A 14486-nucleotide genomic window follows, 5' to 3' on the forward strand; every position below is an offset into this window, starting at 1 on the left:
AGAAGGATGGCCATAACTGTGCCGTCAAATGAAATGTTTGACCTTATACCCACCAATGAATTGAGCAAGGAAGAGGAACCAAACAGCGCAGTGTGCAACGCTGATGTCAGCAGCTATATTTTCTACCACGCCGAGCCTTGTTCCACCCTCGGTGCTGCACCACTGCAGTTGGTGTCTGCGCAAAAGTGCGATGATTAATTATCCCTTCATTACGGATAGAAAGATTTACTCATGTAATACATTGTCAGCTACTGTGGTGTACATCTGCATATTCTCAGATTTTTGTTTTTTGTTGTTTTGTTTTTTACAACATATCCCCTGTTATTGATGGAAAAAAGTGTTTTCAAGTGTTTTGTTTTTGTGCTCAGGCCAATGCTATCTTTGGTGCTTTAATGGCATCCTGTTGGATTTTAGCACTAAAGAAACAACCTGTTGAAGTGATTTGAGGAGCTTAAAGACCTTTTTTTCAGGGGCAATTACCTGTACTTAGGTGTGGTGTAAATTGGCTGCTGGGTAACAACATAAATTGATTAATAAACAGCAGATTGACAGCGCTCTACTTTTGATCGAATAAACACAAGTAGAACTTTCATTGAAACACTTCAAACTGAGCTATAAATTGAGCATCATGCAATTTGACTACAACACAGGGAAACCTTTGAATCAGCTATTTGATGACGAGCAGGGGCGGACCAACGCAGTGGTTAATGGTGGCCGCAAACAGGGAAGGAAAGGCTTCTACAAAAGCTCACAATGTTGTCAATCGATGCAATAATATTTTCTTCTACACAGTTCAAAGTCAAATTGAATAATTGAGCCGCTTAATTTTGACCTGCATTCATTAAACGCATTTGGGCCATTGCCAATACGTAAGGTACACCTTGACAATCAGCTGCTTAAAACTTTACGCGCATTATCCAAGATTGTCAAAACTTGGTTCATGAAAACAAGGCTATCAGCAATTAGCTCTTGTATCTTCTGACGTAAGAGCGTTTGTTTGTTTCCAAGACAGTATTAATGGAGCAGGTGTGGTCTGAAGTGGAAGTACATTGCCGCAAACAGAGATCTTCATCATAAACATGGCATTTTAATGGAGAACGTGTTTTTAGTGGTGCTTCAACTAAACAGTTTCAACATTACACGTTGGAGAACACATGGACAAACTTAAAAACCAATCAAATTTCTGTGATTGAAATATCTGCGGAAATTGAATCCGTCTGGCTGCTGGGTCCGGGCAGGATGAAAATGGGGCCCCCACTCAGTGTGTGCTGACGCTCAGATGCGGCACCACGACGGACACGTCCCCGACAAGGCTGACTGCAGCGAGAATCTCCCAGGCTACACACCAACACCTGACAGTGGAGGAAGACTTGCTGCAACACACAGGATACACCTGCTGTCATCAGACATCTTCTACGTAAATGAGGCGTGTCCCTACTTTTTCGTTTGAGGGCCACATTCATAAAAATGCAAGGATGCAAGGCCTGCTTTAACATTTTTCAACTTTAATTTATTAAACATGCTAAAATCAGTTAAGCAAGCAGTGATATATTGTTTACAGGTCCTAGCTATTTAAGAAAATGGTTACATAACAGCTTTCTGTTCGAGGTGATAAATTGTTGAGGATTTATCAAGATTTTAGGGTGGACAACAGCCCTGTATCTCACTAGATTAGCTCCAGCACTAGAATGAACAGAAACTGAATCCCATCTCCAACATTCAGAACTGTAGGGAGATGACCGTTTTTAAAACAGTTACGTGAGAACGATTAACGCGACATGTTCATGAATTAAAGAGAAACTGTGTTATTATTTTAGTCGTAAATACAGTAGTTCATTTGTATCTTTACATATCTAGAAAAGCTGTTAGGAATGTGAATCACTTTGTAGTGGCCCCTATTTTTTTTTCGACACCCTCCTTTATCACCCTGCCCACCCCCACCCTCATTCATTTTTTTTTTTTTAACCAGCCTTGTGGGCTGTGTCAAATGTCATTTTTATTATATGCCACGGGCCACTGAAGAATTGATGGTGGGCCGCAAATGGCCCCCAGGCTGTAATTTGGACATCTCTGACGTAAATGCTACTTGTATGGCGCATTCATTGATCACAAATTGCTACAGAGAAGCAAGTTAAAAATGAGATACAATCATTAAATGATAAGCAACAAACATTCATTGATCTCAAAGTGCGACAGAGAAGCAAGTTAAAAATGAAATAGAAAAAATGAGATACAATCATTAAATGATAAGCAACAACGAGCAATTAACATAAAGCTGTCTAATAGTTACAGTCAATAATGCAGACAACATACTGTCAGGCAAACCTACGCCCACACACACACACACACACTCTCTCTCTTTATAGCCAGCTGGTTCCCAGCAACCTGCCTGACTCACCCGGTTCTCCTTGCCAATGAACTTGAAGACCGGGACCTGGTAGTGCCTGGAGAGCTTGTCCTTGGATGAGTACTGAGTAACTGTTTCATCCGAGATACACCTGCTCACAAGACACGGAGGTTAAATCTTTACAGGGATGCCCGCTGTTCCATCTTTAGAGAACATCCATCCATTCTCTCTACCACTAGCCTCACGGCAGTGCTGTCGCCTATCCCAGCTGACTTTGGAAGCACCAATGTCTTTGTACATCTTTTTTTTTTTTTTGACGGCAGTGCTGTCGCCTATCCCAGCTGACTATGGAAGCCCCAATGTCTTTGTACATCATTTTTTTGAATCTGTATTCCTCACTTTTAATTTCAGGAAGTATTGATGACTTGTATGCTTTGTGGAACGGCTTTATTTACATTCTTGTAATTTTATGTGGTTGTAAAATACTGTGAATAGCTTTGTGTACAAATTGTGCTCGATATATAAAAGTGCCTTGAAACTTGCCCTGCCTTCAAAGGTTGAGCTGGCAGTGGATTGTGTTTTCTCGACGGATCATCAGCAGCAAAAGTCAGGGGTGTTTGACATTTGATGCGACACATGAGGTTCGCTGTCCTATAACTGTCAATCATTTGATTCCCACGGCAGCAGACGGGTCGTATCGGACAAAGTCACAATGCTGTGGGACCAAATGAATTTCTTTCACAAATAGAATTAAATTAAGGAGTAGAATGAATGTAGCAATCAGGATTCTTTAAAGGTTATGTGAGTCCATGGCATGTGCTGTAAGTCTTTGCATTTAAGAAAAATAAAGAAATAAATGTTTTTGCAGATACTGCCGATGGGTGTCTATTCCATTCCAGGATGACCTGATGGAATATGCTTTCTTTCTGTTTTTCTATACATGATTTATTCAGCTTATCTGAGCTGGAGCGTTGAGTCGATTACTGGGCTGACACAGAGAGCCTCCACAAGCAGCTGACACAGTTGCAAACAACGATTATTGTCCCATTGTTGCGTTTGTATATGTATATGTGTATTTTATATTCGCACTGTTTATTCTAAAAATTCTTCACCAGCTAGAAAGGTGCGACATCACAAAGAGTGGGAGAAAGGTGTTCAGCTTTCTTTTTTCAACTCCCTTCTTTTGTCACATTCTGGAGACAAAAGACAATGCTAGTATAAATATATAAAGGCACCGCTGTAAACAAGCCGAGGCACTTTAAGGTATGCTAAAAGAGTTTTTTTTCCATCAAGTTTTACAGACAACAGTTCCATGTATAATCGTACAGTTAAAGTAATTCTAAATTATGATGATGCGAAAACTAATTTCCATTGTTTCTTGAAAATCTGAAGAATCGAAGGTAAAAAAATGGTTTGATCCAGTTAAGAGACTGCAAGAAAAAAGCTGGTCATGGACTTTGTTCTGCTTGCTGTGCTGTGCTTCTAATTTGTGCAGAAGTTGAACTTGAAAAATAATTGGACTCTGAGACAACTCACCCGTCTTTTATCAGGTAATACTTGAGGGCCTGGTCAGCTTTGGGCCCTGGCGTTGCAAAGCAGCTCTCTACCAGGGCAGAGAGGCCATCCACTCTCTCTTTGGGCTCCACCCCGAAGAACAGCGATTCGTGAAGATGCAGATGAGGCGGCGCACGGTAAATCTCCAAGAACTCCGCATTCTTGAAGAGCTCCAGCGAGAAGGGGAAGACCCCCTCGCTGTGGCCGGCCAGCTGCAGGGCTGAGCCGCGCTGACTTGCCTGGAATCCATCGGACACTTGGTACTCCCTGGGGAACTCACAGGTGATCGGCACTACTAATTTACTGGTGCGTACGATAAGGTCCCCGCTGCTACCCGGACGGGCCCTGGGGAGGCCTGTCACCAGGTTGGTTGCGACTATCTTGTCATCGGTCACCTGTGAGGGAGACATTGTCGTTAGTATGAAGCAAAGAGCTGATACTCGCAACTGTGACTGACCTCTACAGTAGTGCCACATGTCTTGAGGCTGAAGTTGAGGTTGATGTGCGTGCCATTGGAGATACCACGACATGACGAGTTGGAAAGAAAGAGGTCCAATCCTCCAACAATGTCCTTTGGTACTGACACCGTAATGGAACTGGGGTTGCACTCCACTGGCACTGCAAATGTAAGCATGCGATTAGAGGGGAACTAAACTACCAAGCAAGTGTTTTTTTTTTTTTTTCAGTCCATTTTATGTGCCAGCATTAGTCAAAATGTGGTGCTCTGATTCATATTTTGTTGGCGGAATAAGATTTAATCAGAATAATTTATCTATCTAAGGGGGAAGCCGTGTTGCCCTCTGCTGTAGACCACAAGTGACATCAAAACTACCGTAGTGCTTTTACAGGACATGAAAGTAAGCCTGGTTTGTTCAAATTAAATTATAGGAACTGCAACAGTGCCAGGCTGTCAACATCACAGGTAAGTGTGCTGATTCATCGTTGCTTACTAAACTGCCTCTGAAAAGTAGTTGCGAGAAAGCAACAGTCACGGGGCGTGCTGGAGCTTATCCCAGCCGTCTTTGGGCAGTAGGTCAGGGGACACCCTGAACCGGTTGCCAGCCAATCGCAGGGCACACACAGACAACAACCATCCACGCTCACACTCACACCTAGGAACAATTTTGAGTGTTCAATCAGCCTGCCATACATGTTTTTGGAATGTGGGAGGAAACCGGAGTGCCCGGAGAAAGCCCATGCAGACCCGGGGAGAACATGCAAACTCCATACTGGGAGGCCAGAGCTGGAATCGAACCCTGCACCTCTGCACTCTGAGACAGATGTGCTAACCACTAACTTTATCTGACATAAAAATGTAGACATGGTCTGCTATTGGTTTGTGTTTCTTGCATAGTTTTATATGGGAGTGCAAAGCCAAGCTACTTGGACTGCTGTTATCATTGATGTCATCATCTTTGTTAGAACAATTACAGTAATCATGACTTCTTCTTCTTCTTCTTCTTCTTCTTATTATTATTATTATCATCATCATCATCATCATCATCATCGATCCATCCATCCATCCATTCATTTTCCAATCCGCTTATCCTCACAAACGGTCGTGGGGGGTGCTGGAGCCTATCCCGGCTGTCTTCAGGCAGTAGGCAGGGGACACCCTGAACTGGTTGCCAGCCAATCGCAGATTATTATTCTTATTATTATTATTATTATACACCCATACCCAGACATGTGCGTTTATCATGGCTCAGCTGCAGCCCTCTAGGACAGTGACACCGGTAGGAGTCAAGCAGTGATGAGCAGCCATGACTGCAGCCTCCATTGTTTACATGGCAGCCTGCCATCTCTACATGACAGCAGAAAAGCAGAAAGAAGAAAAGAAAACTCAGTCAGATGTTACATTATAGTATTTCAAAGCGGCCAATGCAGAATATCCAGAATCCTGTACAGTACCCCGACAGTTTAGCCCAGTCTCATCCAGCCCTCGGCCTGGACCGCACTCACACTGTCTGGATCCTTTGGTGTTGACGCAGACCTCTGCACAGCCACCGTTGGCCTTCTCGCACTCATTCACATCTGAACATAACACACAGCCACACGTGTCACACAGGACATGGCTTTTAATTGACTTGAGTGCTGGAGGCACGACATGAGCCGCCTACAGGGATGAGGATAACAAATTCCTTTCATGGCAGACTTCGTAATACTGAAGGGACAAGTAATAATAAAGATGGATGAAAGAAGGGATATGTCAGGGTAGAATGAGGACACTGACGTCTATCCTTCAGTTGTGTAACAGCCAAAACATTAGATACACTTGACCTGTGCAAATTACAATGCAGAAACACATACAATACAGATACAAAGATAACAATGCGTTTTTTGGAGGTGAATAACCTACAATATTTGAAATAACTCACAGTGTAGGCGCAGTGCTATTTTACACCAGTCTAAACTTGAATCACAATAATCAAATGTTAAATGTTAAATTCCTACCCCTTTATCTTTCGATGCAGCTCTTGTACTGCAGCTAGTAAAAGTGTACACCATTTAGTGTCCAGCGAGTGTGTGTCCTGTATATCAAAGCTGAGTCATTAGTAATCAATTACTACTCCAGGCATAGAGTTAAAAAAAATAACAGAATTTTTAATATATGAAATAACATACAAACTGGGATGAATACGTCATATGTGTTCATTCTATCGTTACTGTTCTTGCTACTCTTGTCTCATGTCTTCCTGTATATTGTCATTTGGAGCGAATCTCGTCGACTGCACTCTTCCTTCCTGTCGGTTAATCTCACCCAGGCATGTTTGTCTGTCTGGTCCCAGAACGGTTCCAGGAGCACAGCGACATTCCAACTCAGGACATCTTGGACCCGTGCATGGAACGTCATCACAGATGTCATAGAAATCTGCGGCACATAAATGTGACAATTCATAAGGGAAAAGCTCAGCGAGACGATGCATTGAAGGTTGGACTCACGACCACAGTAGACATGGAAGCAAACGGAAGGTCTGGGCAGGCGGTACACAAAGTAACCCCCAGTGCAGGCTTTCACGTCCACGCTGCCGTTCCATTGGCAACAATCGTCTCCAAAGCTGGCACACACTGGCAGAGTGACGATGCCTTCCTGGAGCTGAGGGTGGCTGCCATTGAGCCAAATGGGAGCGTGGCTGCCGCAATGGTTCTCTGAGATGCAGAAGGTGGGCATGGCGTCCCCTGCCATTCCTGTAAAGCGATACCACTCCCCAGACATGTGGCTATCGCAGAGAGGACTCCCGGAGGATTGGTTGATGTGATATTCTGTGTTCCTCCATGGTTCATTCAGACTGATGTAGGCAGAACATGGGTCCAGGGCTGAGGGCAAACATAATGGACAATGAAACGGTAATTGTAAAATGATAACAACTTGGATTTATGTGGCACCTTTTCTGCGACCCACGGACACTTTGTAATATTAGGTCTGAGTGATTAAGATGATGACTTTATAAGGGAGTAAAGGGTTGGGGTCGCAGTTTGACGTTCTTAGTGTTATGCCCCAAGAGGACAAACTCAAGAGTCTTTCCTTCCTTATACCACAGGTGCCAAACTCAAGGCCCGGGGGCCAGATCTGGCCCGCCACATTATTTTATGTGGCCCACGAAAGCAAATTAAACATGTCAACTTCTACCATGATTGCTAAAATCTGGACCAAAATGTCAACTTCTCATATGTAATAAATAAGAGAGATATTGTAAGCATTTTCTTCTTACCAAACCCCTCATTACAGTAAGTTAAACAATGGTTGAATCAACCATTATTCTTGACTTCTTTAAATGTTTTCACAGTCATAACGGCCCTCAAAGGAAAACGGTCACTTCAACGTGGCCCTGTGACAAAAATGAGTTTGAAACCCCTGCCTTATACCATTAGGCTGCTCAACACGAGCACCACACTTTTTAAATGAATAACTTGTATCCTTTCATCTTTTACATTACGTGGTTTTATTGTGTTGTATTGTTCTTATTTCATTGTTCTGATCAATGCACTTCTCACAACCTTTACAATGTTATTTATTAGTGGTTGTATTTGTCTGTTGAGGCTGAATGTGCACTTGGACCTGGGAGCTGTAAATGGATAATCCGCACCAGGATCCAAAAAGTAGTTTGAATCTCATTCTCAAGCACATCTGCCATGGTAGACTCCCCCCTGAAAGACTGAATGTTGTCATTAAAGCAAAAGGTGCTTCTATAAAGTAATATAGAAATTGCATACGCATGCAATCAGTTTGCACCACATCTAGATTTTTCCCCTGGCACAAGCACATTCTATAGGTAATCTGTCACATTTTATTAATCAAAAAAACATTGAAATCATAACACTTTGAATATCCATTATAGTTGATTTAAGGTGTGCCTCATTCCTTATTTATGCGGTGCCAAATCACAACAGAAGTTATCTCAAGGCGAAACTGCCTGCTTCTGAACAGAACACAACCATGACTCCATGGGGGGTATGGGGCACCATCTGCCTCAAACAGTTGGGTTGAGCTACAGACACAGGACAAGGGGGATAGGAAGGATATTATTGCACACCGCAAAAGCAGAAAAGGCATGCAACAGTCATACAAGGTTACCAGCAGGTTGATATTGACAATACTTCTGATGATATTAACAGTGAAAATCCTGTTGCTGAATCAGCTCTGGAAACTTAACAAGATGAGATAAATATCCTTACAGGGAAGGAACAAAAGCCATTTGAGGACAATCAACAAAATGAGCAATTGATGGTTGCGTTGTTCTTGTGTAATTTAAAAGCAAACGGGGAATACCAGATGGACGTGACTGCATTTTATTACATTGCTGCTGGCATTCCATTGAGTTCAATTGATACATAAAAAAATATGGTAACATTAACAACAGACTGCACTAAAGCCAACAGGATTTACACTTATGAGACTGGGATTTTGAATGACAAAAAAATGCCCAACATCAGGTACGATCTTAGAGAATTCATTTTAACAGCTGAACAAATAAAAATCTGCCTTCACAAAGACAGCCATGCTCAGCTGTACTGACCATGTCAGGGATTTATTAATTTAATAGTCTGTAATTTTCATTGTACCAGGACTACACTGCATCATACGAAGAGCAATTTCTGATATTGTCTGAACTTGTTTAGTTACAATGCTCTTCTACATCAGTGCAAACAACAAAAAGTAATAATATTGCACATTTGAAGATGGTGGATGTTCCTTAATGTACACTATGTGGATAAAAGCATCAACAATCAGTTAAAGACCAGACAAGATCCCCTGAATCTTACCTTTACTAAATACAATCACATAACAATGTAGACATATATCTTTTTTTTTTATACTCACTGGCGGCTGTGACTTGGAAAACGTCTTGTAGCAGAACAGTCACCCAAAAAAGCATGATGTTGGGTAAATGAGATTGCACAGGTCACTATGTCGTAGCACATTGTTTATCCTCTGGCAAAGTCTGCTTTTAATAGACGCCTCTTATCTGTTCGTGTGCGACTGTCATGGCTTACCTTGACCTCCTATTTGCCAAATCACAGAAATCACATTCCCATTGTTTCACACTGTATGTCCCTCCCAGCATTTACAATCACGATTTCCTTTAGCTGTAAATAAAAGTAATTTGTACAATAGTGTAGTCACATTGGACTTATCCAACCATTCAGTGTTGGGTTAAAGCAGCTCGAGGGTTTGAACACTTATCATTACTGTGTTGAGGACTGAGGCCCAAGCAATAGTTTACACTTCAAGACAATAAGCGTTTTTTTTTTGTTTTTTTAATGAGGGGCTATCAGAGACATACTGTCACCTTTCAGCACATACACCATTCACACAAACGGACATATGGATTTTGCATTATTGTTAGTTTTTTGCTTTGGCTTTCTGAAGTCAGTTGTAATTAGTTTGTAGAAGAGGCTTGCCAGTTTTTTTTTTGGGGGGGGCAAATGCTTTGTTTTAATTCAGTAATTATTAGATTTAGGATTAGTTTTTGATCTTTTATACAATGAGTATTTGTTGCATGCAAGATAAAAAAAAAAAAAGGCCAGGCATAAGTATAGACACAAGTATAATGCAATAAACTCACCTAAAGTGTAATTCAGACAGGCCTGACCTTCTTACAGGCGCTTATACTGAACTTTGTCATACAAATCTCTGAGATAGACAACCAGAAGAAACACAAACACTTCTTCGGTAGTAATCAGAGGTTACTTAAGGTTTGCGTTTTCAGTTCTTTATATGTAATTAAATCAATGAAGACATTCATTCAAATTGCTCTTTAAGGCTAATGAGGTGGAAAATGCCATGCTTTTCTTTTGCTACTACTCCTGGAAATGAGACATTGATTTCTTCCTTGGCTCAGGCAAGTTTAATCAGCTTTGTACACTTTACTATAGATGCAGAATGCGCTGCAGCCTGATACTCAACTCAAGCAACAGGGCATATGCATTTTTGTTTACACACACACACACACACACACACACACACACACACACACACACACACACACACACACACACACACACACACACACACACACACACACACACACACAGTGCAGAGGTACAGGGTTAGATTCTGGCTCCGGTCTTCCTGTGTGGAGGTTCCATGTTCTCCCCGTGCCTGTGTGGGTTTTCTCCGGGCTTCTGGTTTTCTCCCGCAGTCCAAAAACATACATGGCTGATTGTCCCTAGGTGTGATTGAGAACGAGAATGGTTGTTTGTCTCTGTTTGCCTTGTGATGGGCTGGCAACCAGTTCAGGGTGTACCCCACCTATGGCCCGAAGACAGCTGGGACAGGCTCCACCACGCCTGCGACCCTTGTAACGATAACCAGATCAGAAAATGGTTGGATGGATATCTTGGATAGAACTGTAGTACCTGATTCAGTTTAGCCAACATAAGATTTGTTGCTTTGACTGTGTATTTTTACATACTTTTCTGGTGCATAAAAACACATCAGTCACATCTATTGCACAGGATGCGCAAAGGAAGAGCCTGAGAAGACAGTCAAGGTCTCGTAAACATTGGCGGCATGATGCATCAATCTAATATAGCAGACAAAAATAAAACAAGACAAAAGAGCCAACGGACCACAAGCTCCAAAACCTGGATAAGGATTTTATTGATAATTGAATTACATTTCTTTTTTATACATATTTCATAAATGATACAGGATTTTACACATTCTTTTTTTTTTTTGCCAATATTACAGCATCATGTTAACAGAAACATAATGTCCAGAAAGAAATAATACAAATAAAAAAATAGGAGGTCAGAATGGAGTACAAGTTCCTTTCACTCGTATATGCTTCACTCTTAAACATATTGTAAGTGCACACAAGATTTCCAAAAACACTCATTCAAGACAGAAGAGGAATTTGGACGACAAAAGTGGGGGTGAGGACGACAGGAGCGGGAGGTGTTTCCCTCCAAAAGCTACCACGTGGCACCTGACAATTTCATTTAGAATCAGAAGCAGGACGCTAGGAAGTGAGGTCAGCAGTCAAAGAGCCTCTCGACTGGTGCATTGAGGATGGATTTTTTTTTTTTTTTGTGTCTTCAATGCAGTAAAGAAAATGGATGTGGTCGAAGTGTGATGGAGAGCGGCTGATCGGCAAGGATCCCGTTCGGCAGAACTAATTCTAAACACGCAGGCCGGTCAATTGCTAGGAATTTCTATTGACAACCTTCTTAAATAATTTGGACCTTTTTTTAACTTCTTTTTTGCATACATCTTTTTTTTGTTTTCATATAATTTCCCATGTAAACATACATTCATGCAACACCGTCTTTATATAAAGGTCTCTATATTTGATTTGTTCAGATTTTTTAAACACATGGAGGCCCGGGGTAAGTAAATGAGGGACGGTGTGATTGAACTGAATATAAAGACCTAACGAGCAAAGTGAGGACCAAGATCACCTCCAACAAGGAAACAACTTCACTGTGTGTGCAACAGGAAAATCATTTCAAGCCAGTGATGGATATGAATGGGATGAAGGAAAGGATTTATCACTATTGACAAGGTGCAATGGTGGCAAAGGATTCACATCGGTGCTAATCTGATGGTTCACTCAACCATCAGACACCCATTCGACAAATATCCTTTCACTTAAAACATTCCAAGTTAACGGACACGCTTAGGAAAAGGCCATCAATCGCTTCCTTGTCAACACGGTTACAATCCTTAATTATCCCAAAAGGCACCTTATCCCCAACAGAGAACGCACGTGTGTGTGTGTGCACACACACGATAAACAGATTGGACCAAATCTGTACGGTGAACTTTAATTGGATCTAAACACAAGAATTTTCCTGGTAAATTTGGAGTCAAACAACAGGATATGCTAGTAGGGCGAAGTCAACTGTCGGCTCACATGCACGCGCACGCACACACACAGAGGATGTGATGGCATGACACTGCACTGCATGACACAGCACTCCCACTCAGTGCAAATGAACAATATTTGTTCACGGGGGAGGGGGTATGAGTTTAGACCTTTCTGTCCAAAGGAGTATTGCAGCCACAGCGAGAAAAGTAAAAAAAGAAACATGAGAAAAATATAAAACAGACGTTACAAGGCAATTTTGCAATTGCGGAAATGTCAAAATTCCCACAAAAATGAGACACCAGCAGTCTTGAGAGACCTTCTGTGAATAAATTATCATTATCTCTTTACGTTGTCTGAATAAAATTGTGTTTTCTGTGCGGTCCTAATATACTCCCTTGTATTCTTGGAGGCATTGACAAAATGGTCAGAGGGAGGGCCGCCGATCCTCACTCTCAGGCAACCACACAGAAAAAGGTGTTTTTGTTCTAAACTTACAATATGGCTTCTATAGGCATAGACTTGACCAATCAGGGGATGACAGAGTGCCTTATACACTACTAGCTATATGACATAAAGAACAGTTTCCATTAAAGTAGAAAATGACTATGGCGTGCCTACACATTCACAAACTTCGACTGAGGGCGTACCACAGCATGCAGTCTACCCTGCCTTGTCATGGAGGGAGCAGGGAGGTGGGACAGCAACAGTGGGGAGAGAACGCTCACAATGAGGCTTTTATTTCATTTCACCTCATGAGTGGAAATTCACGTGGGTTCAAAACCAATTTGGGGGCGGGTGGGTAATGACGATTTGCTCGGAAAAGGAAACATTTCAGAGCGAAATCCCCAGTTGGAGTGCTTACAGGAGTCTGACAGCCATATCGGACTTGTTCTTGTGGAACATTGGGAGTAAAAGAAACGTATTTAATGCTCTTGGTATCTATATGACAACATAATGAATCCTACATGGCGTGGCAGACGCAGTGACATTTTAAGACGAGCTTCTCCCCCCACTGGGAAACAACTAGCATCTGGTCATTTAGTATATTTGATTGTATACATATAGATTTATTTTATATTCATTTCATAACAAATATACTATGGCTTTCAAAATAAAAAGTGCCAAAATTCTTTTTTTTTTTTTTTTTTGGAATAAAAGAACACACAGTGATGTTGTTGTCGGTAGTACTCTCATATTTGCGCAGGCTGGGCTGGCCGAGAAGAGGAAACAGGGTTCTAAACAGACTCCTATCAAAGGTCGCGTTGAGGAAGGATGGCGGTCCGTCAACCTGGAGAAGGCGTGGCCAGAGTGTGAAGAGGCAGCAGAGTTCAGCCACAAGATGACAGCGTCTCTTTTGAGTCTTGCTTGTAAACTTGTTTCATGGGTGGGATTAGAGACGCGCCCAAGAACCTGCCCCCTAGCCCGTGTGCTCATGTGCGTGTATGTGTGTGCTGTTGTATCAAGTTACTGAATGGCAAATGTTGGTTATGCCGACAACATACACATACACACACAAATAGTACACAGATATGATTTCCCCTGTGCTGGAGGGTCAGGTTGTGGTATTTCCTGTTTGCCCCTCAGGTTCAACACAGGATGTCCATTCAAGTTTCACTCCACTATCACTGTGAGTTTTTTTTCAGCTCACCATCACTCTCTCTTGTGATTTTCTTTTGCAATTCCAAACTGTTGGTTCAGTCAGGGAAGTAAAAAGGGGAAAAAAAGTACGTGGAAACTCCCAACTTGAAGAGGGGGATGCAGGAGAGATTTAGAGGAGGAAAGGTTTCATTACAGCGGGGGCAGGAGGTTGTCTGGGACGGGGGCGTTGCGGTGCTTAGCCACAATAGAAAAGAGAATGCCGGCAAAAGAGGGAGGCATTACTCTTCCCATCAATCTTTACCAGAATTGAGCTGTTGAACTGGGAGCTGAAGCTGTAGTGGGTCTCTAAGACGTTTCAGATCCAACTCCACCTGGAGGACAGTTGAGAAGTAAGACAAAAGCAAAGTGCATCTACAGTAGGGGAAGGAAAAAAATGTCTACCCACCCATGTTTAAATGCCAGTTTTTCATAATACAAAAATATGTGACCCGAAAATAAACAAATACAAATTCTTATTACAACTTGTTTCCACCAATTAGGTGATATAAAGCCTATATAAAAGGCCCCAAAACACTTCTCAATACAGTGCAGCCCTCTGCCATGCACACGACCTGTTCGCTAGTTGTGGCGCACATTATACAGCATTTCTCCCTGCTGCAACACACCTCAAT

General features: G+C 42.0%; 2 protein-coding genes across 6 annotated transcripts in view; both read right to left on the reverse strand.

Annotated features, from left to right (window-relative positions):
* Positions 1-653: 653 nt before the first annotated feature.
* Positions 654-9442, reverse strand: oit3 (oncoprotein induced transcript 3). The gene is made up of 9 exons (XM_019870363.1): positions 9225-9442; positions 6845-7219; positions 6663-6773; positions 5813-5935; positions 5583-5705; positions 4359-4519; positions 3884-4296; positions 2399-2498; positions 654-1373 (listed from the first exon to the last, which is right to left on the reverse strand). Exons 1-9 carry the CDS (start codon positions 9277-9279, stop codon positions 1176-1178), a joined length of 1659 nt encoding a protein of 552 aa, XP_019725922.1. The 5' UTR covers positions 9280-9442; the 3' UTR covers positions 654-1175.
* Positions 9443-10982: 1540 nt separating this feature from the next.
* The window catches only part of mcu (mitochondrial calcium uniporter), a 48283-nt gene continuing 44779 nt past the window's right edge, over positions 10983-14486 (reverse strand). For all 5 annotated transcript variants that reach the window (XM_019870389.1, XM_019870388.1, XM_019870387.1 and 2 more), the window contains one exon: positions 10983-14186. In XM_019870389.1, the coding sequence (XP_019725948.1) occupies positions 14106-14186 (81 nt within the window). In that variant the 3' untranslated portion in view covers positions 10983-14105. The remainder of the gene's footprint in view (positions 14187-14486) is intronic.

This window comes from Hippocampus comes, unplaced genomic scaffold, assembly GCF_001891065.2.
Source record: "Hippocampus comes isolate QL1 unplaced genomic scaffold, H_comes_QL1_v1.1 scaffold76, whole genome shotgun sequence".
NCBI classification, from domain to species: Eukaryota; Metazoa; Chordata; class Actinopteri; order Syngnathiformes; family Syngnathidae; genus Hippocampus; species Hippocampus comes.

Coding starts and splice junctions, on each gene's coding strand:
- oit3 (XM_019870363.1), bottom strand. CDS start 9,279: ATGCTTTTTTGGGTGACTGTTCTGCTACAAGACGTTTTCCAAGTCACA. Junction 4,520..5,582: donor TGATAAACGCACATGTCTGG/GTATGGGTGTAT, acceptor TTACATTTGCAG/TGCCAGTGGAGTGCAACCCC. Junction 1,374..2,398: donor TCATTGGCAAGGAGAACCGG/GTGAGTCAGGCA, acceptor TGTGTGTTGCAG/CAAGTCTTCCTCCACTGTCA.